The sequence below is a fragment of the Rhinopithecus bieti genome, unplaced genomic scaffold, assembly GCF_001698545.2.
Source record: "Rhinopithecus bieti isolate Rb0 unplaced genomic scaffold, ASM169854v2 scaffold_12, whole genome shotgun sequence".
NCBI classification, from domain to species: domain Eukaryota; kingdom Metazoa; phylum Chordata; class Mammalia; order Primates; family Cercopithecidae; genus Rhinopithecus; species Rhinopithecus bieti.
In genome coordinates this window covers 1,064,027-1,090,255 of record NW_016803028.1, presented here as the reverse complement: position 1 = coordinate 1,090,255, position 26,229 = coordinate 1,064,027, and the positions used below count along the sequence as shown (strand labels likewise).

The following is a 26,229-nucleotide window of genomic DNA, read 5'->3' as shown; positions in this document are numbered from 1 at the left end:
TTTTTTTTTTTTTGAGACAGGGTCTTGTTCTGTCATCCAGGCTGGAGTGCAGTGTAATGATCATGCTCACTGCACCCTCAACCTCTGGGCTCAAGTGATCCTCCCACCTCAGCCTGCTGAGTAGCTGGGACTATAGGCACATGCCATGCCTGGCTAATTTTTAAATTTTTTTTGTAGATACAGGGTCTCGCTTTGTTGCCCAGGCTGGTCTCAAACTGCTGGCTTTAAGTGATCTTCCTGCCTCTGCCTCCCAAAATGCTGCGACTACAGTAGTAAGCCACTGTGCCCAGCCACAAAAAGTAATTTTTTCCCCCTTTGTAAAGTTCCCATTTTGTCAAGGGTCAAAGAGAACAACTGATGTCCTTCCAAGTTTGGCAGCAGTGGCTGAAGGCTGTCTGTACTTTTAATTAAATTTTATTTGTCCAAAGTAGCTAGGGGAGTCCTTCACTGCCCACGCTTCTTTCAAGGGTTCTTCTAAAGGTGCCTGCTGCTATTGTTCCTGCTGCTGGCAGACAGAACAACCCATTACATAGGCCAGGATGCCTTGGATGATAGTGGAGGTGGGGAAAGAAGCATGTTTCATGTGTGTTTTCTAGTCAGAGTATGACTAAAAATAGGCTCCTCTCCTCTGCATGGGGGTTATTTTTTGAGATGAAGTCTCACTCTGTCACCCAGGCTAGAGTGCAGTGGCGTGATCTCGGCACACTGCAACCTCTGCCTCCTGGGTTCAAGCGATTCTCCTGCCTCAGCCTCCCCAGTAGCTGGGATTACAGGTACGTGCCACCACACCTGGTTAATTTTTGTAGTTTTAGTAGAGACGGGGTTTCGCCATGTTGGCGGGGCTGGTCTCAAACTCCTGACCTCAGGTGATCCACCTGCCTTGGCCTCCCAAAGTGCTGGGATCACAGGCATGGGCCACTGTGCCCGGCCAGTTATATCTCTTAACACGCCACTCTCTTTGCTTAGAAAGTTCCTTCCCCACTTTCTCCTTATCCTTTGGATTTTGGCTTAGCAGTCACATTTTTTGGGATGCCTTCTCTGATCCTGCAAGAAAGGATTTGAAGACCCTCTTAAGTACCCTCATAGCATCCTATGCTTATTCCAATTAAACTATTTTAAGTGTTATCATTAATAGCCTGTTTACACTCTTATCTCCATTCAAGGGAGTAGACTATGTCTTATTTTACACTGTATCCTCAGAAGTTAGTACGGCGCTTGGCATCATCACTCAGGCAGCAAATATTCACTCATGCAGCAAATACTCACTGAGCCTCCACTTGCTCAGGCACTATTCAGAACACTAAGAATATATCAGTGAATGCAACTGATAAAGATTTCACTGTTCTTGTGGCGCTTACATTCACTTTAGTGGGGAAGACACACAATCGACATAATAAAAAAGTACATGATATACAATATGTTAAAAGCTTTATGTAAAAAAAGAGGAAAGAGTGAAGCAGGTTAACAAGGACTGAGAATGCTGTGGTAGGAGTATCTAGCAAGTTGTAGTACAGAGTAGTTAGAATACGCTTCATTGAGAAGATGAAACTGGAGCTAAGATTTGAAACAGGTGACGGATTTAGTCACGGGATGTTTGGGGACAGAGTGTTCAGGCAGAGTAAACAGTCAGAATGAAGATCACAATGCATGTATAACCCTGCTGTGGAGGGGCTGGCATTGCAGAATCAAGTAGAAAAGGAGAATACTAGGAAACAGTATCAGAAAGGTGACGAAGTGGAGGACACATCATATAGGGCCTAGTAAGGTCATTTTAAGAACTATGAATGGGGCCAGGTGGAGCACTCTGGGAGGCCGAGGTGGGGGGATTGCTTGAGGCCAGGAGTTCAAGACCAGCCTGGACAATATAGTGAGAGTCTATCACCACAAAAGATAAATGAGCTGGGCATAGTGGTGCATACTTGTAGTGCTAGCTACTTGGGAGGCTGAGGTGAGAGGTTCTCTTGAGCCCAGGAGTTCAAGGTTACAATCAGCTATGATCTACCACTGTACTCCAGTCTGGGCAACAGAGTGAGACCCTGTCTCTTTACAAAACAAAACAATACAAAACCAAACCAAACCGAAATTCAATAGTAACATGTTCTCATATACTTTAAAAGGATCCAGGCCAGGCTGGTAGCAATAATAAAAAAGTGGGCATATTTTAAATCTGCTTTAGAGGTGGAGTCAATAATGTATGCTGATGGACTATACGCTGGGTATGAGTGAGAGGAATCAAGGATGACTCTAGGGGTTTTGCCCTGAGCAATTGTAAGAATAAGAATTGTCTTCAACGGAGATCATGATGTTGTGAGGAGAGTAGGTGTGGCAAGGGGAGTGGGAAAGGATCAACCGTTCAGTTCTGAACTTTCTAGGTTTAAGCTGTTTATCAGATATCCACATGGATATGTCAATTAGGCACGTGGATATACAGAGACTGTGAGAAGTCTGGGTTGGAGATATAAATCTGGGAATTCTCAGCATATAGGTAGTATTTAAAACCATAGGGAGTCAATGTAGATAGAGAAAGCAAAAAGAATGAAGGATTGAGTCCTAGAAGGAGAAGAGGGAGAAATTTTGTAAAACAAATTAAGAAAGAATGACTAGTAATGTAGAAGGAAAACGAAGGAAGTGTGGAGTTCAAAAAGCAGAGTAAACAAAATTTATCAAAGGAAACAAGTAATCAGTTATGCCAAAAGCTGATCTATCAAGTAAAATGAGAGCTAAGTAGTAGTTAACATAGTAGAAGTCACAGGTGGTTTTGATGAGAATAGTTTTGTTATGTGTAGGGGTGAGGGGAGAAGGCCTGACTACAGGGAAATTAAGAGAAAATAGAAGAATGAGGCCGGACACTGTGGCTCACACCTGTAATCCTAGCACTTTGGGAAGCTGAGGTGGGCGGATCACCTGAGGTCAGGAGTGTGAGACCAGCCTGGCCAACATGGTGAAATCCCGTCTCTACTAAAAATACAAAATTTAGCCAGGCGTAGTGGCGGGTGCCTGTAATCCTAGCTACCTGGGGAGGCTGAGGCTTGAGAATCGCTTGAAACCAGGAGGTGGAGGTTGCAATAAGCTGAGATCACGCCACTGCACTTCAGCCTGGGCAACAGAGGTAGACTCCGTCTCAAAAACAAAAAACAACACAACAACAACAACAACAACAAAAGAATGGAAGAATGAGAGGTGAATAACTGGGGACAGCAAGATAATAGTTTTGCTGCAAAGGGGAACACAGAAATATGGTAGCACCTGGCAGGAGTAGTGAGATTTATAAATTGTTTTTTAAAGATGAGGGAACTAGTGTTTATATACTGAGGAATAATACAGGAAGAGAGCGAAAAATTGTTACCGCAGGACATAAAAGAGAACTGTCAAAGTGACATTATGAAGTAGGCAAAAGGGGACATGATCTAGTGCATGAGTAGAAGCACTGACTTTAAGTAAGAATATAGCACTTAATTAGGATCTTGATAATATTTGCTGAAAGAACAAAATCTTTGGCTACTAAAACAACAGAAAGTGGTAAGTATAAACAGTAAATACTAACTTTGCTATAACAGATGATATAGGGATTCAGAAGTACATCTGTTAGATAACTTTTCCTATTTCTTTTGCCCTTATTCCTTTGCCACAAACTACTATTCATTATTAACTTTAGCTCTCCTCTTTGACTAATAAAAAATATCCAAGTTTATTTCTCTTCAAATATGGATCATCAAAAGATAAAAGCTCTAGGTCAAGGGAAGACAATATAGAACCAACTTACCATTTTCATCTACTGCAAGCACACTTGCTCCTTTTCCCAAAAGTTCCTGAACCACCATTGTTAGCCCATTTCGGGCAGCAACATGCAGAGGTCTAGGGGAAAAAACATGATACATGTACACATATGTGCATGTGCATGCATATACACATACACACCTGGTTGTCAAAGAGCATTTTTGTCAACTTGTGAAGACCAAGAGGTACAAACTCGAGGCACCTAGTCCTAATAGCAAAGATGGGGGCAGGGAGAGCAGAACCTCTGTGCAGTGCACTGTCACACCTTGTCAACATGTGGCTAGACATCAAGCTCAGCCATAGGTCCCATCGACAGGTCCCTACCTTCACCCAATCCTTTTGTTACTTTTCTTCTCAGACTCAATGTTTAAAATAATTTTACCATTGAAATTGCATTCCTCCATTGTTAAGGAATGAGGCTGGTAAAGACATAGACTATATATTAAAAACTGTAAACTGCAGTAGCATAAATTCTAATAGGTTTTGAAAACAGCTTACAAGCATCACGACTAATTTTTGGACCTTCAAGGGATCTGACTAATCCCAGAATGGGCAACAATATTCTAAGATTTTTATCTTTACTAAACCTCAAAATGGAATAGCAAAGGACAACGAGAGACACTGATGTAAGATTTCTCTCAGTCAATCTGGAGGTTGGCTGCTCATATTATTAAAAATTCTGATTCTTTCAGAAACTTTACTTGCTTACAGACACACATAAAACTTCTTACCTCATTTATTGTTAGTTTCTTTTTTTTTTTTTTTTTAGACGGAGTCTCGCTCTGTCACCCAGACTGGAGTGCAGTGGCCAGATCTCAGCTCACTGCAAGCTCCGCCTCCCGGGTTCATGCCATTCTCCTGCCTCAGCCTCCCGAGTAGCTGGGACTACAGGCGCCGCCACCTCACCCGGCTAGTTTTTTGTCTTTTAGTAGAGACGGGGTTTCACCGTGTTAGCCAGGATGGTCTCGATCTCCTGACCTCGTGATCCGCCCGTCTCGGCCTCCCAAAGTGCTGGGATTACAGGCTTGAGCCACCGCGCCTGGCCTTATTGTTAGTTTCAAGTAACATATTATTACAGTTGATTTCCATGAAATACACAAAATAGTACTACTTTCCTTCAGAAAATTAGGTAGGTGGATTAAGAAAAAAATACATTATTGTCATTGTTGTAATAAAGTTTCAGTTCAAAAGCATTTTAAATAATATGCCTTTTAGTTGTGATCATTTTAGAAATGAGTTTCGACAGCTGTAAACTATTAAAATTGCTTCTATGACTAATGAAACCTATTCCAACAGTCACATGTTTTAAAAAATCCATTTATCATTTTTATAATTGTAGGTCACAAAGTTTATACTAGATACTGACAGTACTCACGTTTGCAAGGCTGCGTTGGTTGCATTGATGAGGTTTCTATCTGTTATCTTTTCCAGTATTAACAAGGCACTAGTTTCATGACCCTATAATTGTGGCAGATAAGTTATAAAAACTTGGGCACCATTCAAGGTACATTTATACACCCAACAATCTGCAACCCTAGTCCATATAATATGTACAACACCATTCATATGCCATGAATTTTCCTGGCTAATATCTTAATATTTGCCCAAACACATCTTGGGAGTGAGGATAGGAGAAGAGGACAAAATTAAGATTAAGGAAAGAGGATAATTACACTTAGACTTGTGTTCCAAAACTTATTTGGCTTACTGGACACTTTGATACGCCATGGTGCCTTACAAGTCAATAATTTTGTTCAAGAAATCTAATACCAGTGATCATTGGAGAGGTTTGGTCCTGAGTTCTGTTCATTTTAGTGAAGTCAAAAAACTTTTAATGCCACTGTTAACAATGAAAATATGTTCTTAAAATGTATACATACCTTGCTACAAGCCAAATGGAGGGCAGTATTTTTACTGTTATCTTGTAAAGTCAGTTCTGCACTAGCACTGCTAACCAGCATCTCTGGGAGGAAAAAGTGCATCAATTCTTATGTTTATGAACATGTTTCTTAGATTACCAATAACTCACTGTAGAGAAACGAAGATACAAAGCAAAAAAGTCCCTCTCACAAAAACTTAAGTACAAGAAAAATATTGTAATATATAACACATATACTATATCTTCATATAATTGTATGAGACAATTATATTGTTGTATAAGTCACACACTCTAACAATGGCAATTAACATTTATTTTGTGACTGTGCACTAAATTTTAAATACTGTTTTATATGCTCTGGATTTACAGTAATTTATTTAAACCTCACAACAACCCACCAAGTAGATACTGTTATTTTTCTCATTTTGTAAATGAGAAAACTGAGGCATCAGGTCATTTAGCTGGAAGATCTAGGACTCACATTGAGGCAATCCAACTCCAGAGTCAGTGTTCTTAACCACTATATTATAGGGCCATCGTAAAGTAGACTCCTCAATCAGTAAGGGCAAAATAAAACATTGTATCCCTAAATGAAAATGTAGATTGCAAACAGGTAAAAGGTTTTAAGTCTTAGGAGTGGTAAGGTAACTAGCTGAAGTCAGAAGTCTTGGGATCTAAGTTATAAATTAGTGATACACATACTTAGGAAAATACAATTTTAAACAAGTTTATTTACCAACTGTATTTGTTTGTCCATTTTCTGCAGCCATCATAAGAGGTGTTTTCCCTGTAGAGTCCACAGAATTGACTTGAGCATTATGGCTCAGCAGCAGCTGTAAACACTCTACATGGTCTGTGAAGGCAGCTGCATGGAGAGGAGTTCTGTGATAAAGAAAAATTGAAACGTATGACTAAATTTGAATGTTATATATGCTGGAAAAATATTCTTTAATTTGTGACATGCAGTTTTTAAGGGTTTACATATTAGGCTATAAAAGCACTGCCTGTATACAAACAAACAGGCTCAATGGAGCTCACTAATTTCTCCCATAGAAATTTGTACTTTCAATAGTATAGAAGGCCTTAATTAAACTAGAACTAGTATGAAGTAAAGATTAATTACAAAATTGCTAAAATAACATTACATCATTAAAGGAAATTTTGAAAGAAATAAATCCTGACCTGAATACCACCACCTCTTACAACTGCTGGACTTTCTTCCAGCCTTTATTCCTATTTAGAAAACTGTTAACTCTGTTAACAGTTATCTTTGGGAAACAAACAACTTCTAAAGAAAGGGGAAAAATTTACATTTTAAAATAGTTTAGAGGAGGAAAACTTCCTAAAATCTATAAATAGAAAACCTTTTATAATGTAAAATAATTGAGATCTTCTAACAATTTATACTTGCAAATATAAAATCAACTTTCAAATAATAATGGGTTTTCTGTAAATTCTCTCACACCAGGCCAGTAGTTAAAATTTATTTCTTAATGAAAATAAAACTTTTTTTGGGGGTAGGGCAGAGACGGGATCTCACTCGGTCACCCAGGCTGGAATGCAGTGGTGCAATCATAGCTCACTGCTGCCTCAAACTCCTGGGCTCAAGTGATCCTCCTGCCTCAGCCTCCTGAATAGCTGGGATCACAGGCATGCATCATCATGTCTTTTTTTTTTTTTTTTTTTTGGTAGAAATGCAGGACTTAGTATGTTGACCAGGCTGGTCTTAAACTCCTGGCTTCAAGTTATCCTCCCACCTTGGCCTCCCAGATTGTTAGGATTATAGGCATGAGCCACTGTGCCTGGCTAAAACTATTTAATACATACTTGAATTCCTACCTTCCTTTTGAATCTCTGGCGTTCACAATGCTGGCACCTAATGTATCAATTAACATCTCAGCAGCACCTTCGTTGTCATTTATCCTGTGTAAGGTAACATGGTGATCATTCTCACAGCAATGGTGTATTTCTTAAAACACTCAAACCAAGTCTGATTCATTCTGGCTTTACTTACACAGCACAATGCAATGGACTAAAAGCATTTCCTTCCGTTTTCTGGAAAACTTCCTGTTCTAAAAGCAGTTCTACACATGTCTCGTGACCTAAATAGGTGTGAAAAACCAGATATTAAAATTCAAAGGAGATACTGGCAAAAATCACAGATACATATAAATGTTTAAAGGAAAAATGTAAAAGTCTCTCTCCCATTCCATCTCCCAGTTCCCCTCTCTGGAATATAACCACTGGTAGCTGTTAAGCCACCAGTAGTTCCAGAAAATTTCTAGGCATATACAACTGCATGCACATACATACATACAGTTGGTTCTCTGTATCCATGGGTTCCGCATCCATCAATTCAACCAAACCCAAATTAAAAATACTTGGGGGATAAAAAAAAAACCAGAGCAGACTTTTTTTCTTGTCATATACCCTAAATACAGCATAGCAATTATTTACATACCATTTACATTACATTGACTATTATAAGTAATCCAGAAATGACTTAAAGTATAGCAGAGAATGTGCATAGGTTATATGCAAATACTATCCCATTTTCTATAAGGGACTTGAGCACCTGTTGGTTTTGGTATTCATAAGGGGTCCTGGAAACCAATCCTCAACAGAAAATGAGAGATGATTGTGCTATTTATTTTTTTAATGGCAATGGGATGTTTAATTCCGCCACTTGCTTTTTACTTAGTATTAACTACACATATCCTTCCATAATAGCATATATAGAAATATTATTATTATTTTAGATGGAGTCTCGCTCTTTCGCCCAGTCTGGAGCACAGTGGCGTGATCCTGGCTCACTGCAACCTCTGCCTCCCGGGTTCAAGTGATTCTCCTGTCTCAGCCTCCCGAGTAGCTGGGACTACAGGCACCCACCACCATGCCCAGCTAATGTTTTTCCTATTTTTAGTAGAGACGGGGTTTCACCATGTTGGTCAGGCTGATCTCGAACTCCTGACCTCGGGTGATCCACTCCCAAGCCTCCGTCTCCCAAAATGCTTGGATTACAGGCATGAGCCACCGTGCCCAGCTAAAATCTTATTCTTTAGTGTTCTGAAGAGCTTCACAGTATCAAAGTGTATCATAAATTATTTAATCTAATTATGGATTTTAAAGTGATTGCTAGTTTAAAAAAATTCTTCATGATATTATCAACAATGCTGTAATGAATCATTCTGGCATTTTTTTATTTTACTAAAACAATTTTTTGAGACAGGGTCCTGCTCTGTTGCCCAAGTTGAAGTGCAGTGGCATGATCATGGCTCACTGTAGCCTCAACCTCCTGGGCTCAAGCGATCCTCCCACCTCAGCCTCCCGAGTGGCTAAGACAACAGGTGCAAGGCTACTACATCTGGCTAATTTTTTGATATTTTGTAGAGATGAAGTTTTGCCATGCTGCTTAGGCTGGTGTTGAATCCCTGAGCTCAAGTGATCTGCCTGCCTCAGCCTCCTAAAATACTGGGATTACAGGCGTGAGCCACCATGCCCAACATTTTGTTTTTATTTTAGGAAGTATTTTTGTAGGACAATTTCCTACCAAAGTGATATTGCTGTGGTAAAGGACAAGTATCCAGTCCTTGGTATTCTTGGGGGATGGGGTCCAGGACTCCCCACTGACAGCAAAAATCCATAGTCCCTTATACAGGTCCCTTGTACAAAATGGTTTATTTGTGTATAACCTATGCACATCTTCTCATATACTTTAAGTCATCTCTAGATTACTTACAACTTAATAGTTGTTACATTGTATTGTTTAGGGAATAATGACGACAAAAAAATCTGTACATGTTCAGCCTAACTATATTTCTGATCGACATTCAGTTGAATTCACAGATGGGGGACCCATGGATATGGAGGGCTGACTGTACTGATTAATTATCAATATCTGGTCCATAGTTTTAACAGTAACTTGAAAAACAGAAAAATCCAAACTTCAAATTTTCTTACCCAAATTTCAGAGCCAGGGTTTTAATTTAATACCCTAATTACTACAACTAAAATGTTGCTTATTTCATGAGTTATTTGGGATCTACTTTAGGAATAAATTAGATTCTTATGTGGCCTCTTTATATATTTTCATGGTTTAATATTTGCCTACCAAAGTCTTGTTATATTTTCTTTTCCTTTTAAATTACTCAAACTTAATCAGCTTAAACTTTATCCTATAATTGTGGAAAAGTAATTTTCAGAAAAACCTGTAATGGTGTTCCATCTTTTGTCAGTTCTTTTCTCTAATCTAGTAGTTTTCAAGCGGATTTTGCCCATCAGGAGATACTGTGCGTGGCAAAGCCTACGGACAGTTTTGTTTATCACAACTGAAGGTGGGGCAGTGCAACCGGCATTTAGTGGGTAGAAACCAATGATGCTGCTAAACATCTTGCAATGCACTGGAGAGTCCCTTGCAACAATCACCTGGCCCAAAACGTCATAGTGCTGAGGTTAAGAAACTGCTTTAATTCCATTGTGCTGAATGTTAACTCATTACTAAGATACAGCAATGGAAAGTTGTCCATTGTTGACTTAAGAGCCTCCCATTCTCCAGGTATATGGGTGCTTAAGGTGTGGCCTGGGGAAAATCCTGGGGTGACGCAAAAAAGATGTAAATAAAAACACAGATGAGAATCCAACTATTCTCTTAAATTAGCTATAAAGAGATGTACAGCCGGGCGCGGTGGCTCAAGCCTGTAATCCCAGCACTTTGGGAGGCCGAGACGGGCGGATCACGAGGTCAGGAGATCGAGACCATCCTGGCTAACATGGTGAAACCCCGTCTCTACTAAAAAATACAAAAAACTAGCCGGGCGAGGTGGCGGGTGCCTGTAGTCCCAGCTACCCGGGAGGCTGAGGCAGGAGAATGGCGTGAACCCGGGAGACGGAGCTTGCAGTGAGCCAAGATCCGGCCACTGCACTCCAGCCCGGGTGACAGAGCGAGACTCCGTCTCAAAAAAAAAAAAAAAAAGATGTACTACTCTTCTCACTAAAAAGAAAATACTTTTGGAAAACAGTAGCTTTCATAAAAAAAGATTATGTTAATATGTAATAGATATTATTTTTAAATAAATCAGTAAGTATTTAAAATTTCTCAGTTCCAATTTCTAATACAGTCAGTATCAATCCATAGTTGCTGAGACCAAAGGGTTTGAGAACCACTCACTATCTGAGTACAGACTGAGAAAAGGGAACAGTGGGTCCCCTTGGTCACCTCCAGAAATCATTACTGGGTGATATTAAGCAGACAATCTCATAACTTTCTATCATCATTTATGAAACATAGATAGGATGGTAAACTGGGTCCTCCTGAGTTTCAGAGGCTATTCTGAGGATGTTCAGAACTTCATAAAAATGAACACATTTTTTAAAGGAATAAATAAGTATTCTTAAGTTCTGTGATTGAATGACTATATAAACTGAAACTGTGAACTTTTAGTATCTACAGCCAGTTTTTTTCTAAAACTTGGCCATCATTTCAATTTTGAGAGAAAGGTTGTTTTCTGTTCTGTTGGAGTGCTTCCAATTTTCTTTACAGCTGTACAATAATTACTAAAGTAAAACCATTTTACATATTCTACTTTCAGGATGCCAAATTATAAAATGGGATTTTGGCTATAAATATGGTATTAATTTTAGACTGTCTATATAGTCGCTTACTGCATATAGCCAACACACATTTAATTCCTTCCAGCTCAAATTCAGCATCACCACAATTTTGCTGCGGGCTGAAAATCAGACACATTTGTTATGATCTTTAAATGGCAACCATGCATGCAGTTCTTGCAAAATTCTGTCTCTTGCACAAAACATGCTTACAGTCTAAATTTAGCAGTGATAGAGTAGGAACTCACTTTAGGGGAACTGTTATACATATAGATCTGATAAGAAACATTGTAATAGAAAGCAACTCTCCAAAGGACAATTACAGCAGTACATTTACAACTAAATGCTCTTCCTGAGGAAAATATCTCACTGTGTGATTTTCCAATGGTTCATCTTCAGGGATATATTTTTTTAAAACCAAGCAATAAGTCTTTGCTTCTAAACAGTTTTATCTCACTGACTTTTTTACAGAAACACAACTCACATTTGTATATATTTTCCCACTATATTAGTTATTTTGGGTTTTCCTTATACTTGTAAAATGTCAAGTCACATTACAGAAACAAATCAAATATCAATGCAAAATACATTATCTTCTTTGTACTAGTATGAGTACGAGTCTCTGGCCACTTCACTACACTCATTTCTACTTGCCTTAGCGAGTAGAAATGAGAAAAAGAGAAGTTAAACCCCAAAGGTTTTATAGTTTCAAAACTGTTTTGGTCAAGGATTTAAGGTAGTAAAAAACAAAGAGACTAAACTAAGCTTATTGAATGAGAAACAGATTTAACTATTCAAGTTTTTTATGATACTATCAGTACTCAGCTGAAGGATAACCAACAGTAATCACAGGACAAACCTCAAGAACCCAAAATGTTCTCACAGCAAAAGAATGCAACTCCCAACTTTGGCATAAGGACTAATATGAAAATCAAAACATTGTATCTCAGAAATACTTGTGACAACATTTAATGAAGTTATAATTTTACAAGATTCAGCTTTTTCCTCTTTTGCTTTAACTTGGTAACTTTGTCAAAACAGCTCCCAGTGAAAGAACTATGAAACAGCATATTACAGAAAGATAGCAAATCTCAACTTCCTGGTAAGGCAGTTTGATTTTACAACAGATATTATATTTATTTATTTTAGTAAATGGATATTTATATAAAGAGGCAATTTATATTTTCTCTACACTTTGAGGGAAGGTTATTCGAATTGTGAACTACAGCTTTGTAGATCTGCTGTCATAATTAACATTAATCTTGAAGCTACAATGAAATTGAAAACAAATTTTAAAAACCTCTAATTTCTCTGCTAAAGCCTGAAGCTTGAACTTTGACAACACTGATGCTTGCACTATATATAATGTACCTGAGTTTTCTAAGATGATCAAATCTATTGCCCTGCACAAGGAAAAAAATCTCAACATACTTCATTACATAAATTATTTTAATTAGTGGCATTTCATAAGCCAAACTGCATTTTTAACATCTATACCTTCAAAGTAGCTTTATGCTTCCCTAAGTGACCTTTTGTGAGTCTACCTATAAAAGCAATGACTATGACTGTGAGCCTGTAGGAGGCCAAAGAAAATCTTTTCTAACCATGTAGCAGAGTTAACCCATCAAAGTTTCTAATTCTAAGACCTGCTAGGGATTTATTCCTTTAAAACATGGAGCATGGATATTAGTGGTAATATAAGAATGTTATCTTGCAATGTGCTCAGAAAACATACATAGATTTCAGTTTAGAATGTGATACATTTCACTGTTTCTCCTACTTTTGGTCATTTTTCCCCTAATACGATTTTATTTAGAAAGTAAAAGAACATGGCTAGGTGCGATGGCTCATGCCTGTAATCCTAGCACTTGGGGAGTCCGATGTGGGAGGACTGCTTAAGCCCAGTTGTTTGAGACCAGCCTGAGCAACACAGTGGGACTCTTAAAAAAAAAAAAAAAAAAAAAAAAAGTAAACGAACACAATCAAAATACAAGCACACTATATAATAGCAATGGAAACGTAAAACCTCCTAAAAATGTTAAATATTTGTTGAAATAAAGATCTAAGAAAAACTTCAGGCTACATGGTGGCTCACGCCTGTAATCCCAACACTTTGGGAGGCTGAGGTGAGAGGATCACTTGAGGCCAGGAGTTCAGAACCAGCCTGGGCAACATAGCAAGACCCTACCAAAACGAAAAAAAAAAAAAAAAAAAAAAGGAAAACCTCAAAAATACTTCATGGCTTATCTCAGAACACCTTTGACAACTAGTGCCTTGCCTTTAGCATGACAAAGGACAGGAGTGAACCTACATAGTAATTATTAGTAAGTAAGCCTACATAGATTATTCCCAAGGTTTTTGCTAATTTTAAACTTAAAATTTGCCTTATAAATATGTCATTCTCATTAATATCTGAATATATTATACTTATCTCTGTTCAGCACAGAATGATATGCATTTGTGTTTGTATACTTAACCATTGTAGCAAGCCCAGTGAAGTGCCGTATATCCATGATTGTCTGCTATGGCTGGATTTGCATCCATAGACGCTGCTGACTGCAAAAGGGCTCCGAGAACACCAATGTGTCCACAGGCAGCAGACAGGTGTATAGGCGTCCGGCCCCTGCTATCCCGAAGTAAGCACTTAGCACCATGTTGAAGTAATGCATCTACACATTCTTCATGGCCTGTAACTGCCTGAAAGAAAATAATTTACAGGTGGTCAAACATATTATGCTAAACATTACCTGCCAATTTCAGCTAATTAAAAACTTTAAAGACCATACTCCAATATTCTTCCATCAATTAAAGCCACTTATCATTTTAGGAATAATTCTGTATTTTTATTGGAAGTGGTTTAAAAATTCAGTTAAAGCAACAACTCTGTTAAAATGCAAATAGTATGAAAACAGGAAGAGAGAAACTTGGTATTCAGTGAAAATAATGATATTTCAAAGGTGAAAAAAGATTAAAGTGTGTAAGAAAATAAGTGAGATAATGGAAAAAAGTCAAATTGACATTAATTCTACTCAAAGTTTTAGAGTTTTAAAATTTTGTTCTAACATTGGTCTCTAGATTATTAAGTTGTACTTTGTAATTGTTCAAAATTAGCATTTAAAAACTAAGATACTGAAAGAAATGGTAAAGACTATTTGACGAACATTTAATGAAGAGAAAATAAACATAACCTAGTTCAGTTCTAGGTAATATGAGGTTATAAAAGCTTTTTGAAAGGAAAGAGCATATTTCTGCTTACCCCTCTATGCAACGCTGTCCTTCCCCACTTATCTTTGGCATCTACATTTGCTCCTTTGTTCAGCAGTGAGTAAACACAGTCTGTGTGCCCGTTGAGAACAGATAGCATCAGAGGCGTCCTGAGCAACAACAGGAATAGGTTCAGTGCTATCACTTAAGACTGTACTCTGGTTTTCGAAATACGCCCTTCTGCGATGCAACAATTATTTATCGAAACTTACTGTCCATTTCCATCTTGAATATCTACTGCATTCTGTGGCTCTGCATTTCCTATTAATAGCCGTAAGCATTCTGAATGACCATTTGTTGCTGTAAAGTGAAATTTAAACATTTCAGTAATTACATATAATGATAAAATAGAAAATGTCCATCTTAGAGCACATCTTCCAGAATTTAATTTTGGGATAGTTTCACTGAATTTAATATGCAAGAACGAAAACTATAGGTAGAAAGAAGGTTTCTACGGCCTTTGATTGTTAAAGCTGAACAAATATGAATTCCTTACTGTAAAACATGACAGGCAGACTGCTCACCCAGCACCCATCCCCTACCATCTGCCTCTAAAAGAATGCTCATTTTATTTAGCTGTCTGGCAGTGTGGTCAGGAAGAGTGCCTTGCCTCCAGCAAAGGGATGATATCATGATTAGACCAAGTTAATCACAACAACCCCATTCTCCTCTGACAGTGATCAGTTTTAAGGTGAGCAGCACAGGGACCAGGTCTGACTACTGAGATGCTGATAAGTCTAGAGGCTGCTGGGAAACACTTTTATCTCTGATAATGAAAAGCCCCCATTCCTTTCTGATTTTAGATGCAATCCTTAAAAGTAGCAGCAATGATTCCTGCAACATGAATGCAAATGTAAGAGAATAACAGAATTTAATCCAGAGCTCTGACACCATTGTAGAATCAACCAATCCTGGAACGGAATCTGCCTTTGGATACTGTCTTTTTTTTTTTTTTTTTTTTGAGACAGAATTTCGCTTTGTCACCCAGGCTGGAGTGCAGTGGTGCGATCTTGGCTCACTGCAACCTCTGCCCCCTGAGTTCAAGCAATTGTCTGCCTCAGCCTCCTGAGTAGCTGGAATTACAGGTGCCCGCCACCACACCTAGCGAATTTTTTTGTATTTTTAGGAGAGACGATGTTTCACCATCTTGGCCAGGCTGGTCTTGAACTCCTGACCTCATGATCGACTCGCCTCGGCCTCCCAATGTGCTGGAATTACAGGTGTGAGCCACCATGCCCAGCTTGCCTTTGGACATTGTATGTGAGAGACTAAACCCCTTAAGCTATTTTCAATAGGGTACTCTGCTATTTCCGGCTGAAATAATTTCAAATGATATATATATAGTACAAGAAAAATGATACATCTAAAGAATGCATGTGTTAAGTCCAAATGCATAAAATGGGCAAGGGTACAAGTAGAAGTAGTCCAAAGAAAAGAGCTTTTGAAGTAAGTTAAATCCTCTGCAAAATTCAGGTCCTGTTCATATACACAAAGTCTGAAGTTTAAATAAATACATTAGAAAAAACGTATCTTGCATATGATACAGAAAAGAACATCTATCACTACTTCTTCTAATTAAAAGATGACAAAACTAGCAAAAACAAGCTAGGTGCCGAATATTCTACAGTACGTTCCGACAGTTATATTAAATAGTACTAGTTTAACTTGTGGCTTAAACCACCTCTCCCACCCTAGTCCAATCTGTATGCTGCACTCCGCCAGCAGCTCTCACAGCTTAGCAATAAAAAACAGTGTCATAACACTTGGGGATGTTCAAGAAGATCTTGTTTGGCCCATCATTTTTCAAATCAGTTCCTTTACACTCGGTGCACAGTAGCTATTGATGAATGTTTGTGTCATCTAAATTCAATACCCAAACACCAAGCACAGCATCACTGTGGGAAAGGACTGGTAAACCTCCAGGAAAAAACCCTCAGTGTTCTTTTCATGGCTTATAGACGCTCTCTATAGATCTCCAAATTTGAAAGGCATCTATAGATACAAGGCTTGCATTTATTGAATAGGTAGGTACTAACAGTAGGTTACTAACAGTAACCTGTGGTTGCACTCCATGCAAGCTTTAAATTAGTTCTGCATATGATCTGCAATTATGATATAATTTTTCTAGTGCTAGATTAATATTTTAAAATGTACTTATTTTTCACAGATCTCATCCAGTGTACAAAATTTATTTTTATTTTGTATTTTTTTAATTATACTTTAAGTTCTAGGGTACATGTGCACAATGTGCAGGTTTGTTACATATGTATACATGTGCCATGTTGGTGTGCTGCACCCATTAACTCGTTATTTACATTAGGTATATCTCCTAATGCTATCCCTCCCCCTACCCCTTCCCCACAATAGGACCCGGTGTGTGATGCTCCCCTTCCTGTGTCCAAGTGATCTCATTGTTCAGTTCCCCTCTATGAGTGAGAACATGCGGTATTTGGTTTTCTGTTCTTGCAATAGTTTGCTGAGAATGATGGTTTCCAGCTGCATCCATGTCCCTACAAAGGATGCGAACTCATCCTTTTTTATGGCTGCATAGTATTCCATGGTGTATATGTGCCACATTTTCTTTATATTTTAGGAACAGGGTTTCATCATGTTGCCTACAGTGCAATCAAACTGAACTCAACTGACCCTCTTGCCTCAGCCTCCCAAGTTAGGTGGGGAATACAGGCATGCGCCACCAAGTTTTGCAAACTGATATATAACTTCACTCTTTTTCAGAATAACATAACAGCAAGTAATGCATTTTTTTGTTTGTTTGTTTGTTTGTTTTTTTGAGACGGAGTCTCGCTCTGTCGCCCAGGCTGGAGTGCAGTGGCCGGATCTCAGCTCACTGCAAGCTCTGCCTCCCGGGTTTACGCCATTCTCCTGCCTCAGCCTCCCGAGTAGCTGGGACTACAGGCGCCCGCCACCTCGCCCGGCTAGTTTTTTGTATTTTAGTAGAGACGGGGTTTCACCGTGTTAGCCAGGATGGTCTCGATCTCCTGACCTCATGATCCGCCCGTCTCGGCCTCCCAAAGTGCTGGGATTACAGGCTTGAGCCACCGCGCCCGGCCTCAAGTAATGCATTTTAACCTCTTGTTCAAACCATATACTAGTGTATATACATTTATTAGCGGTTGTAATCTATTATTAAAATATTTTTCTCAGCCCCACTTGAACATCTGATAGCTTTGAAGCGTGGCTCTGGGAGCAACAGTGGGTGTTATCAATAGTCTTCTAAAATGTAAGCTTCCCAAAGGACTAGAAAAAAAATCCAAGACGTATATTCAAATGTATTCTTAAGGATCACGCTATAAAAATAGAGTTGTGAATCTGCATCTGCCAGTGATACACAGTGGGTAGCAAGTCATTTCACTGACTTGGTTATAGACCTTCATATTTTAACCTATCTGCTACATCATAATATCACAATATGGAATAGTTCTTGCATAAGGCAATTGCTCTGTAAAGCCTGTCTGCATGTTTAATGCAGTACACTGGTAAAGTAAGTCAAAATGTGTATCACTTGTTAAATGAAAGATTATACCAATCCAAAATAACTTCTACCAGAAATAAATACTGCATTGTTTTGCTGATAAAGTGTTTCAGAAGTTAGATTATTACACAAACCCAACTTCTAAGGCAGACAATTTTTTAAGTGATGATAATCTTGTTGTTGATATTCCCTGAGAATACAATCATTTTATCACTTAAAGTCAAAAATTTCCCCAGACAATCGTAGTTCCTGGTAATCTCCTTGGGTCTGGAAACTTTTGAAGAGCCAAGTTGACATTTTTCAGCTCTTTAGGCCACTGGGTTTTAGAGGGAGAAGAAATCTTTTGTGCAGAGACAAGTCCAGGCGGTAGCACAGCCTTCAAAACAACACAGGGGCATCTCTGATCCTGCCCTACCTAAGCTTTGGCACTAGTGGGGCTTCTGTCTGGAGAAATGCCCTCAAAGGGTAACCAGTAGGTGTGACATAGAATTGGCCAATGTTAGCATCTGCAGCCATCATCAAAAGATGAATCCATTGCCACTGCCCCCTGAGGGGCCCCTAAAATTGCAGAAGGTATCAGCAAGGAGGCTGCCCAGATTGTTTTCCAAGTGAGGCCACAGGAGGAAGGGAGCTACTTGGGGGCACTTAAATCTTTTGTGCAGAGGAGCTTCTTTTCATTAGAGCAGGGGAGTTTTAATGACTTATTTAACACTTGTGTGGGACAGGCTTGAGCATGAGGGAGGTTTTAAGCCAGGCATAAAGTTAGTTTCAAATACTACTTAATAAATCTATTTTTATTTCCTTTTTTGCACAGAAGCTCGTAATCTAGGACCTACATGTAAACAACTTTATATGAATATTTTTTGTACTTGGTTTACTTGGATTGGTATAATACACTATATTTAAGTTCCTTGAATACTGTGGATACTCCTAATGTTTATGAATGACTGAGGCTTTGTAAATTAAGGGACATTTGTGTGAATAAAGTTATTTGGTGGGGGTCAAAGAATCCATATGATTTGGAAAAAAAAAAAAAGTCAAAAATTTTAAAGACAATTAACCAGAAATATTATCTACCAAAAATTGAAAGAGATTAGACAGGAAGTAATAAATAAATCAAGCATAATATCTGGCATACCTGCTGCATGTATAGGTGTCCTCTTCAAAATGTAGTCTTTTACTAAGATTGAGGCACCCTGATTAATGAGTACATCCACACATTCAACATGGCCCTTAAATGCTGCAAGGTCTAGGGGTGTTCTTCCACTACTATTTCTGACATCAAGATCTAACAAAGACTGTACCAACACTTCCAGTGCTTGATGGTGACCATGGTAGGCCTAGAAATAAATAAAAATGTAAATTTAAAAAATATATATTTAGACTGACTTCCTAAATACTTTAAAAAATGTAAATAAGCAAACTTGTCTTCATATTATCATCCTATTTAAGATAATCCAAACTTCTACATTGAGAATTCAGGAAGTTAACTACAGATTTTTCTAATGATCAACACAGTAGGTAGGCTACTGTGGTAGGGAATAGGCATTCTAAAACTAATAAAAGTTTAGATGACAGGTGATCTTTTCATGAGTATACAATGCTTGGCTCATGGCAAACATTCAATGGATGTGTGACAGGGATTCATTCAAGCCTTGATTTCAAGTCTGATTCCAAAAAGCCTGGTGTTTTTTGTTTTGAGGCAGGGTCTTGCTCTGTTGCCCCGGCTGGAGTGCAGTGGCGTGATCATAGCTCACTGCAGCCTTGACCTTCTGGACTTAAGTGATCCTCCCACCTCAGCCTCCTGAGTAGCAGGGACCAGAGGTACACGTTACCATGCCCAGCTAATTTTTCTTTTAATTTTTGTAGTGATGAGGGTCTTGCTATGCTATCCAGGCTGGTCTCAAAATTCCTGGCCTCAAGTGATCCTCTTACCTTGGTCTCTCAAAGTGCTAGGATTACAGGCATGAGCCACTGTGCCCAGCCAAGTCTGTGTTCTTAATCACAGTTCAGTGCTCCACATCAACTCCAAAGACAGCTAGCAACTTGAGTTGAGTCAGTGCTTGAATATTCTGATTTCTCAAATTAAACTGACTATACCCACCCCATAATGTGCCATAGCTAAAAAAGAAGTAATTCTTTTAGCAAAGAAATACGTAACTGAGCCCTGCTTGAATATCACCACATACCAGGCATTGTCCTAGCTGTACAAGAGTAAGACTTAAGATTTGTCAGACTGAAGTTGCCTTCTTTTTTTTTGAGACGGAGTCTCGCTCTGTCACCAGGCTGGAGTGCAGTGGCATGATCTCAGCTCACTGTAACCTCTGCCTCCCTGGGTTCAAGCGATTCTCCTGTCTCAGCCTCCCAAGTAGCTGGGATTACAGGCGCACACCACCACGCCCCAGCTAATTTTTGTATTTTTAGTAGAGACAGGGTTTCACCATGTTGGCCAGGATGGTCTCGATCTCTTGACCTTGTGATCCATCTGCCTCAGCCTCCTGAAGTGCTGGGATTACAGGCGTGAGATACTGCGCCTGGCCCGAAGTTGCCTTCTTCATACAGTCTAATAAAAGGGCTTTCCAGAAAAGTCATTTCAAAATCCAACATGGCAACTGAACATATATTATTTACACTGGACTAAATGCTGAGCAGGACATAAATAAGTAAACTTCAAAGGACTATAATGCCATTTCTTGTAGAAAATGTCAGAAAGTAGCAGCAAGAGATAAAGTTGCTCTGGGCCTTACTGATCTCTTTATAATGAATCTGTGTAGAAACTTGATTACTTAAGCTTGACTATCTCAAAGATTAAAGTGACTATAGGTCACAGAATTCTGTTTTAGGATTATATCTAACTTTGTTCCTCGATACCAGGTCAATGAAAATCATGCTACTGAAAGAATGAACTTTGAGAAACCATACATTATATAGAAGACAGTATACAAAGAATAGGTTAGCCAGTTGCAGTAGCTCACACCTATAATCCCAGGACTTTGGGGAGGCTGAGGTGGAAGGATCATTTGAACAGGAGTTTGGGACCAGCCTGAGCAACAGAGTGGATCTCATCTCTGCCAAAATAATAATAATAATAATAATAATAATAATAATAATAATAATAATGAGCTGGGCCTGGTAGCATGTGCCTGTGGTCCTAGGTATGCAGGAGGCTGAGGTGGAAGGATCACTTGAGTTTGGGAGGTACAGGCTGCAGTGAGCTGGGAATGTACCACTGTACCCCAGCCTGTGTGACAGAATGAGATTATATCTCTAAATAAATAAAAATAATAATAAATGAAGTTGGGCATGGTCACTCACACCTATAATCTCAGCACTTTGGCAGGCCAACACAGGAGGATTACTTGAGGCCAGGAGTTTGAGACTAGCCTGGGCAACAGTGAGACCTTATCTCTACAAAAAAATAAAGAATTAGCCAGGAATGGTGGTGTGCACTTATAGTCCTAGCTACTCAGAAGGCTGAGGGAGGCAGGCTCACTTGAGCTCAGGAGTTCAAGACTGCAGTGAGCCGTGATTTTGCCACTACACTCCAGCCTGGATGACAGAGTGAGACACTGTCTGAAAAACAATAGAAAAAATAAATAAAAAATAAAAATGAAAAGACAAGAGAATGAATAGGAGCCATGATGATTTGCCACAGAGCTTCCCCCCATGATATCCTCGTATGGGACTAAGAGAAGCAGCCCAAATGTCCAGTATGAGCAAAGTTAGGAATCAAGACCAGTTTCCCTGAGCTCAGACCAGTATGTTTTTACTGTACCAAGTTGTCCTGAATGGGAGTTTCAAATAAGAAATTAAAGTAACTTCTCAAAACCTCCTAGAGATAGATATGAAAAGGAAAAGTAGTGGTATAATCATATTTCACTGCACCTAATTACTAAATTATTTCAATTTTTAGCTTAAAAACACTATTTAGTATACCCATGTCATAGCAGCGCTTATTCATAATGGCCAAGAGATGGAAGCAACCCAGCATCTATTGTCAGATGAACGGATAAAGAAAAATGTGCCATATACATAATACACTACTATTCAGCTTAAAAATGAAGGAAATTCAGCCACATGCTACAACATGGATGAAATCTGCTAAATGAAATAAGCCAGTCACACAACACAAAAAAATACTGTTATGATTCCACTTAAATGAGGTATTTAGATTAGTCAAATTCATAGGAACAGAAGGTAGGCTGGTATTACCAGGGACTGGGGAAAGGAGAAATAGGGAGATGTTTAATGGGTACAGAGTTTTAGTTTTAATCTTTATAAGATAAAAAGATTCTGGAGATTGGTTATATAGTAATGTAAATATACTTAACACTGCTGAACTGTACACTTAGAAATAGTTAAGAAGGTATGTTTTACGTTATGTTTTCTTTTTTCTACCATTACCACCATATACACATATAAAATCTGACAAAAAAATAGTAATTGTGAGAGGGAGAGAGAGAGAGAAAGACCAACCCACTGATCAATGTATAGCACATTGTTAATTTGCAAGCACAAAAAGAGAAACTTGCCAAATTGAAGGGTGGCGAGAACACAAATGAGAAATTTCTAAGGAAACATCATTATTAAACTGATAACTAAGTCCTAAAGACTGCAGAGCTTTTGGGAGTCTTTAACATGCTACTTGTTGAACCTCCGCAAGGGGGAAATAGTCTGGCACCTAGAAAGTGCTCAAGAAATGACAGTGAAATTATTATAATGAGAATGATGCTGCTGCTGCTGCTGCTGCTAATGCTGCTCAGTCTTCATTTCTTTTCATCATCAATAGTAAAATGGCTATTTCTTCCATGCTGGCTTTGCCTTGTCAGACTTATTTACTATGCATGTCTGGGTGAGGTGACGGTGTTTCCAAGGACTCAAAGGGCAAAGAAGTAGAAAGCTTTAAGAATGCTTTCTTAGTTATTGAGAACATGACAGGAAGTATCACTGGGGAGAAACGGCAGAAAATTTAATGTATGTATGTCAGTGTTAAAACACATGCAAAGAGAGTATTAAGATAAAAAATAATAGTACATATGAAAAGAAACATTCAAATGAATCACTGAACTTGTAGTGTTCCACACTGAATTAAGGATACATCCTTATAACCATTTTACTAAAAATCAGGGATCTCACAAACAGCTGGTGACAGTACCCCGGTATCCTGATTCTCAAAGTACCCCCCCTTCCCTACTCTAGTTTTGTTAGACAAAACTCTAACATGCTTTGTCTCAAAAATAAATTCTTTCAGTACAGAAAGCTAGATTAGGATCTACTTGAAATTTAAGGTAATAAATTCTCATTTGACTTAAAAAATTGTCACATTCTTCCCTAATCTTCTCCATTTAGTGATTGACACTGGAAAAAAATTTAGAGGAATCTTAAAGTGGAAGAGACATAACAGACAATGTAGCCAAATCCTATAGTGTGAGCAACCGAAGGACCAGTGAACACACAACCAGTCAGCACCCCAAGATCACAAAGTAAGCAAAACATTGTAGAAATACGACAAAATGTGTGTGTATACCATCTGCTTAGCCAACTTATAAGGCATTCCACTAGGGCAGCACATTTTAAAATTCACCATCACAGGCATATTTTCTGTATTTTCTCCCTTTCTCTCCCCAGAAGGCCCTGGGGAAAGCCTAAGGATCACTGTCTGTCCTTTTTTTTTCCCCCAAAGCAAGAAACAGAAAAAAACCCCAGCACATTACATAATTCTCTGAATTAAAGAAAGTTCTCAAACTTTTAATTCCATGATAACTATTACATGGACTAAAAGTTTATGGTACTAGTTTGAGTCAACACAAATAGGTATTCGATATTTTCAGTGAATCAGCCATGAAGTTGGCTGTGAAGGCAGTACTCACAGCCAAGTGTAAAGGGCTTATTGTTGCTCTATTATCTGAATCACTCAGCATGTCTGTTCCTGAGGTTTCCATTAACTGAAAAAGAAGAGGCATTTTAAATGTCAGAAAGACATACCACAGCAATTATTCTCTCCCACTCCCCCAGTTCAAATCCACTTTAGAGTGTTACTTGGCAACTCAGCAAACTTATAAAACATGATTATTATGGAAGTGTAGTAAGGAGCACAGACTAAGAGCTTTGAAGATAGGCTACAAACTAAGAGTTTGGGGGAAATGCTACTTAATTGCCACGAAGTAAACATCTTCCTTCCCTCTGTACACAAGATTTCTGTCACCATCTTTGCGCCTAATATGTAAAAACACTTTCAGCTTTAATGACAGCAAATAGATAAACATAACTGGTAGGAGAGAATTGAGTAATACTAATTGGTGGGAGGTAATTGACTAATACTTACAACATCTAGAGGAGTTTCACTTGCAATCTGAAATAAAGGTCAAAACAAAAATATTTAGCTTGGGAAGTATTCATCTATAGTAAGTCTCAACTTAGACAGGGCTTTGCTAACTTTTACTCTAAACCTGTGGTTCATTTGGCTCCAAAAAACTAGATATTTTGAATAAACAACTTTATATCACAATAGACACCAAATCTATATACATAGGTCTAAAATTTTGGTGTGAAGATGCATAATAACGTAGGAAGACAGTTATTTTTGTAGCAGGGCTCTAAGTGCTATATTAAATTGTCAACCTCCCTTTTCTTTTATATCTACTCTCCTTGAATTTTATTTCCCCTTGAAGGGAAGCGAAGTTCAACGTAATTTATAAGGTAAGTCTAAATAAGAGAATCTTTAACCTAAAGTATCTGTTACACACATGAGTATCTTTTCTTTGACTTTCCTTCTGGTTTGGTAAATCTGGGTGAATGGTGGTATTATATTCCAGAATCAGACCACAGTAGAAATAAAAACTTTCTTTGCAGAAGTGGAGTCTCCCTTATTAGGAGGGGTTGTGAAATAAATCTGCCTTTCAGAATTCCCTAAATATATGGGGAAGATATTCCTTCCACAGGGACTTTTATTTCTCATGTAAGACACAGTTATAGTCTTTTAGAAACTTATGAGAAATATTTATTTACAGGGGCACAAGAACACTGTAGACATGAACATGGGGTAATCGGTAGCCCTCTTCAGAGACCTAATTTTCTCCTTTTTTAAAAGGAAAAGAGAATGAGATATATCTTACTAAAACAAGTATGAACTTAAGACGTATATAAATTCTGAAAATGTTAGAAAACAAAATGGAATTTGTTTCTTGATCCATTTATTCTCATTTTTTTATATTATTAGCCTATAAACTCACATTAGGTCTTTCACAAGCATTCAGGAATCTTACCAGCTGAAGACATAGACGGTGACCATAAGCAGCTGAATAATGAACTGCATTGTATCCTTGCTTATCACGGATCCCTGGATTTGCATCGTTTCTTAATAAGTATTCCAGGCACCTATATACAACAATAACATACTGAAAATTCTAAATCCTGCATATTAACCAATGATAAAAAAGAGTCTGAAATTAAAACTGACAATTTTCTTATATTTGAATATAAAATCATAAATGTATTACACTATAAAATCTGTCATTTAAATAACATTGACTAAATGTTGCAACATTGACATGAATGCAAATGAAACATTCACGAGAATCTTCTTGATTCAAAGTGGATACCTCAAAAGTCTGTCAGACGGCTTTTTTAATACATGAAGGCTTTTTTCCACAGTCTGTATCTATACCACCACCTATTCTACTAACGTTGGATAGGATTAAACTTTTGGTGGTGGTGAGTACATAATATTGGCAATATTACTATTTATCTATCTAGAACACAGAATAAGTAAATTTTTTATCATGAAGCTCAAGAAAGGATGTTAAACAAAACAAAACCCCAAGAAACCAAGGTCAGAACTCAATGAACCTGAATTAGAGGACTAAGAAGAGGTATATAAACAGAGTAAAATGGTAAGAAAGTATCCATAAGAGATACTTCATTTCATTTCTGTGATATTAAAATAAGAGGAAAATAATTTTAAAAAACACTGTATGTAAAACCACTATGGAAAACCGTCCAGAGATTCCTTAAGGAACGAAAAGTAACACTACCATTTGATCCAGCAATCCCATTACTGGGTATCTACCCAGAGGAAAAGAAGTCATTATTTGAAAAAGTCGGCCAGGCGCAGTGGCTCAAGCCTGTAATCCCAGCACTTTGGGAGGCCGAGACGGGCGGATCACGAGGTCAGGAGATCGAGACCATCCTGGCTAACACGGTGAAACCC

At 38.3% G+C, this 26,229-nt stretch overlaps 1 protein-coding gene across 10 annotated transcripts in view; it reads right to left on the bottom strand.

The window, feature by feature from the left end:
* ANKRD28 (ankyrin repeat domain 28) overlaps positions 1–26,229 on the bottom strand; it is a 203,291-nt gene that overhangs the window by 5,220 nt on the left and 171,842 nt on the right. For 8 of the 10 annotated variants that reach the window (XM_017881155.1, XM_017881232.1, XM_017881094.1 and 5 more), the window contains 13 exons: positions 25,286–25,397; positions 24,346–24,372; positions 23,891–23,965; positions 19,159–19,360; positions 14,740–14,827; positions 14,520–14,637; positions 13,741–13,960; positions 7,671–7,758; positions 7,496–7,579; positions 6,393–6,538; positions 5,658–5,740; positions 5,153–5,235; positions 3,764–3,855 (listed from right to left, as the gene is read on the bottom strand). In XM_017881155.1, the coding sequence (XP_017736644.1) occupies positions 3,764–3,855; positions 5,153–5,235; positions 5,658–5,740; positions 6,393–6,538; positions 7,496–7,579; positions 7,671–7,758; positions 13,741–13,960; positions 14,520–14,637; positions 14,740–14,827; positions 19,159–19,360; positions 23,891–23,965; positions 24,346–24,372; positions 25,286–25,397 (1,418 nt within the window). Of the gene's footprint in view, positions 1–882; positions 1,045–3,763; positions 3,856–5,152; positions 5,236–5,657; positions 5,806–6,392; positions 6,539–7,495; positions 7,580–7,670; positions 7,759–13,740; positions 13,961–14,519; positions 14,638–14,739; positions 14,828–19,158; positions 19,361–23,890; positions 23,966–24,345; positions 24,373–25,285; positions 25,398–26,229 lie in introns of those variants that run through there. The other 2 variants (XM_017881319.1, XM_017881386.1) reach the window with 2 other exon arrangements.